The 4370-nt window shown below is 50.8% G+C and overlaps 3 protein-coding genes across 3 annotated transcripts; all 3 read right to left on the reverse strand.

Moving 5' to 3' along the window:
* Nucleotides 1-125: 125 nt before the first annotated feature.
* On the reverse strand, nt 126-520 carry PV07_12738 (uncharacterized protein; the record flags this gene model as incomplete). Its single annotated transcript, XM_016400300.1, has 2 exons — nt 126-134; nt 194-520. The coding sequence occupies 2 exons, from the start codon at nt 518-520 to the stop codon at nt 126-128; spliced, it is 336 nt and encodes a 111-aa protein (XP_016242052.1).
* A 59-nt stretch (nt 521-579) lies between these two features.
* PV07_12739 (uncharacterized protein) lies at nt 580-993 on the reverse strand (the record flags this gene model as incomplete). Its single annotated transcript, XM_016400301.1, has 1 exon — nt 580-993. One exon carries the CDS (start codon nt 991-993, stop codon nt 580-582), a length of 414 nt encoding a protein of 137 aa, XP_016242053.1.
* Nucleotides 994-1641: 648 nt separating this feature from the next.
* PV07_12740 (uncharacterized protein) lies at nt 1642-3455 on the reverse strand. Its single transcript, XM_016400302.1, has 2 exons — nt 3018-3455; nt 1642-2958 (listed from the first exon to the last, which is right to left on the reverse strand). Exon 2 carries the CDS (start codon nt 2732-2734, stop codon nt 1700-1702), a length of 1035 nt encoding a protein of 344 aa, XP_016242054.1. The 5' UTR covers nt 2735-2958; nt 3018-3455; the 3' UTR covers nt 1642-1699.
* Between the last annotated feature and the right edge of the window lie 915 nt (nt 3456-4370).

Consider the following 4370-nt stretch of genomic DNA (forward strand, 5'->3'; position numbering starts at 1 on the left):
CTTCTTCTTCTTCTTTTGCTGCTACTGCTGCTACTGCTGCTGCTGCTGCTGATGATGATGATGGCTGAATCGGCTGGTTGGGATGCTTGGTTCGCCAGGAGATTTTAAGTTTTCTTAGAACGTCTTCAGCATCGCTAGGAGTCGGTAGTTCCAAAGACATCCGGTTCGATGCGTATCCTCTCTTGGCTCTTACGCATTCTTTCTTGATCTTTTGTTTGGTGTACACGACTTCCCGTAGCCCTTTTAGCACAAAAAACTCAATCTCCGTGCCCTGAGAATTGTAGTCGTCTACCACCGCCATCATGGCCATATAATGCGCGTGCGGAGTCCTTTTGCATTGAAGCTTCCATTTCTCGAGCTTGCTTTTAATCTGTCTCTCACTCACATGAAAATTGCGTCGAGAGAGTTGCTGCCGAACATATTTAACAGGCATGTCCTCCGTCACGTACCACTTCTCGATGTCGTTCCTCAGAGCCTCCCAATTTTGTCGGGGAGGCGGCGTCGAGCGTTCGCTCTTCATTGCGTGCTGGGGCATTGTCTGAAACTGCGAGTAAGGCAAAGAGTAAGACAATATCGCCCTCAGACCAAGGTCACCATATGAGTATTGAGCAGGCTGTGCGAGACTCTTTCCTCCAGTGGTGCTAGTAGATCGTAGCAGTGGCAGTAGTGGTAGCGATGAAGAGGCCCGAGAGGCAGACAATGAGTGTCGGTTGACAGGGACCTCCCTCTCTTCGTCCCTCGATGTGGTGTTTCGCGTCGGATCCGCAGGCGTGGGAGAAATATGACGTGTCGGAAGATGCTGTGATGGAGCAACCGGGACGTCCAGTCGGGAAGGAGACGACTTGGAAAAAGCAAGAAGAGCGTAGGAAGGGAAAGACGGAGCATGAGTTCAAAGTTCAAAACAAACAAAAATAAACACGACAGAGCAGTGAAGTTGCTTGGTCCGGCTGATGGAGGGGCACAGGCAGAGTGGTAGGCTGGGGGCAACTCCATTTACGAGGGAGAGGCTGGTTAGGTACCTGGTGGTATGTGGCCGGGAGTGAGTTAAGGATGGCTGAGGCTTGTAGGAGCGTCACCAAGGCCTGGCCACCTAGACCGTGAGCGAGGCGTTAAGTCATGCAAGAGTTGACCGATTCAGCTCTAGCAAGGCGTCACCGCCTGCGACAAAAAAGGGCGGGGGCGGAGAATATCCAATCACGTCCCACAACATCACATCTACACCATGTACGCCCGGTCGGCGCAGGAGGTGGCGTTATCGGACGGGATTCTGTTGACTCAGCTGGGCTTGGTTCGCAAACTCCACGCTCTCGGACTCGCGTACCTGTCACGTCGGGCACGGCTGTTTTGTGGTGAGATGATTCCGCCATATCAGAAAATATTGACGCAGTGCGAGAGTGAAAGTAACGACTTGGAAAGGAGGATAGAGAAGAAGGAGATGCTGGAGAGTTTAATGGTAGGGAGATCCGTTTTTAAAGTAGTTTTCCATGAGAAGAAAGTTCTGGGGGCATTTCGCTTTGAACGTATCTGGTCTATGGACGGTGTCTCTTCGCCTGAATCCCGCTCGAAGCAATATCTCCGAATCAGCCACCCTGCCGGCAGTACTGTCAGAGCTGGCTTAGCTTCTTCAGCAGGTGGAAGTCTTCCAGGTACGACTGGCAAGTCGAAGCATACATAGATAGAAACTGGACGCTCAATTTTCTTAAAAGACCCACCCTTTTTGCATCAGGTCAGTCAGAGATCGAAATACCAATGAAGAATGCGCCTCTGTACCGTCCGCCTCAGTATGTGTAATCATAGCAAGGTGTAACCACTCCACGAGCATAAGAGCGCCTTTGATTCGAGACCTCTCTAGTGTCCCGTTTGTCATCTGAAACGGGTTCCCATATTTTTCGCGACATTGTAGATATAACGCAATGTGGTAAGATTGGAAAGACATCGGTTGATGAGTTGTGACCACCTGGGTTTGGATCAATGGAAACTCTAGATCATGGAGTTTCCAAACTGCCTCGGATATCTGATTGAATTCGTCGTCGTACGACGGAACAAGCATTCCAGGACATCGCAATAACATTTCATACATCCAGGGAAGGCTCGTTATGAAGGATCCCGTACATCGTAAATTTAACTCCATTATCTGGGCACCAGGCACCGTGGATTCCACCATCATCGAGGCTGAAGAAGCCGTACATGAACCGAAGTTCAACATATCTTTACCCCGAAACGTAGGATAATGTTCCGGAATATCGACTGGAACGGGTTGCCGATGATCGTCATCCCAGCGTGAGAAAATCGCAATCTCGCTTCCCGGACGAAAATCCAGCCGAGAATCCGATCCAGGAAAAATGTCGAGTTTGCATCGTCCACTGAGAGAGCTTTCCATATCGGTCGGATCATCCTTGGATTGACCAGAAGACACTCCTTTCCTGGAATTAGAAGTATGTGAAGACTCTAACTTATCTTCATGGCTTATAGGTGTAGACGTCTCCGTGCTGTTGAGAATGGTGGCGATAGCTGAGGATAGGTTGCAGACAACATCCCTACGGACGCAGAGTTCGCAAGGTGGTCCCCCTTGACAGAGAATTCTGGAGCGCCAGCACACATTACAGGCTTTCTTCGCCCTCATCAAATTAGGCCTCATATCCAGGGTAGAAGTAGTGCTTGGGGACGTGCCCGGAAGACGGTGGTGTTGATTCTGGATCGCACAGAGGAGATGGGGCGGGTTCCGTGTAACCATGAATTCTTTTCATACGGTCCTCCAGATTGCGACGTCAAGGGAACTCCATCGTGCCTCGGTCACAGTCCCGGAATGGGCAAAAAAGTTGGGGCGTCGAATGCGACTCCCTTCGTATGACGATTTACAGTAATGCACCCACAGAGGAAAAACGGAAGACCCTCGCATTCCGGGCCCCCACAACGGTATGGTTTCAAGTGTGTATCGAGATATTTAGGGCCTGCTTACTATTAAAGGTTATATTAGTGAACGTGCTAACCCTCGAAATATGATGATTGAGACATACTGATAGGTGGATCGCTGCTTTGTGGGCATATGGCTGCAAAGCTCTGAACTTGTCGAACCAAGGACAGTAGTATGGGTTCTTCTCATCTGGCTGGATGGGGTACAAAGGACTTTCGACTATGCGGGAATTGGTCATCCTTCCTAGTTTTCCGGATTGAATGTTGCTGTTCGGCGCTTCCGTCGGTGGGGTGGATTAAACGCCAATTCAATTCTTCCACCTGGTCCTTGCCCAGTGACGTAATGGCGTAGCTCGCACGGGATGAATGTGTTCCATGTCACGAGGGAAGACAAGAATGTACTTTGTCCCACTTGTTCATCCGCCCTTCGTGTCTTCCAAAACAAGGGAGTCCTAGAAGTGCCACTGAAAATAGATTTGAAGTTAGAGATTAATTCGTCTTGACTCGTAGTCTGATACATTGGTCGGCGCCTGAAATTCTCCGCCAACACACAAGGCGACGAAGAAAGAGATTCGAGGCGGTAAGCAAAGATCGAATTAGACATGTTGCAGGGAGTTCTAAGGATGAGAGACATTTGACGGGTGCGGGATAGTTCCGCCTGTGCTCCCCGGTGTTTCCCTCGGTCTCCCCTAGCTTATCTAGCTTAGTGGCTAAAGTGTTTTGAGCAGCCATAGAGGCCGTAACCTCCAACTACCCGCCTCCTCGCTCTCCTACCTTCTTCTTACCCCGGACCTCAGCAGTGCACCGTACAAACGCGCCTCCGGAGAACCAACGGCATTAGCGTCCACTAATAAAGCGATACGGAAACCCCTACCTGTCAACTAGCCACACGTCCAGGAACAACGCGGTGTTTGGACAGTTGGAATTTCCCATCCCATGTGACGGCGCGCGTTCTTCCCCACTTCTCTGGCGAGACGAATGTGAACTGGCTCTTTCCCCGATCGACGACATCGTGCTCCAACCCGAGTCCCCATCTTGTGCCGACCTTGACGAGCTCGAATGCTCACGGTTCTAAATTTCCTGATTGGTGGCCCGCAGTCGGATGGTCGGCTTTTCCGATGGTCCAAACCTGCTCCTAAAACGTTGGTCTTTCAATTTCATCTAGCTTTGCGTCTACTCGGGGCCTGAATCGCTGATGGTTCGAGCGGTAGAGGTGGCTTCGTTCCCAAAGAATCTTCTGCCAACCACCTGTCGCGCCTGTGGAAGCACGGCCACGACATTGGCAGGGAGAAATGGGCCTATCCCTCAAAGCCTATTGAGGACGAGGCTGGCGGAGACCTGGGAGGTCTGCCATTCAACTCAAAAGCCTCGTCTCGTGATGCGATAGAGCAAATGCAAGAGCAGGAAGCAACACAAGACAGTAGCGGCCAGCAAGAAGCATTCTCGGTGACCAATTG

Source organism: Cladophialophora immunda, assembly GCF_000835495.1.
Source record: "Cladophialophora immunda strain CBS 83496 unplaced genomic scaffold supercont1.105, whole genome shotgun sequence".
Lineage (NCBI taxonomy): Eukaryota > Fungi > Ascomycota > Eurotiomycetes > Chaetothyriales > Herpotrichiellaceae > Cladophialophora > Cladophialophora immunda.

Coding starts and splice junctions, on each gene's coding strand:
- PV07_12740 (XM_016400302.1), bottom strand. CDS start 2,734: ATGGTTACACGGAACCCGCCCCATCTCCTCTGTGCGATCCAGAATCAA.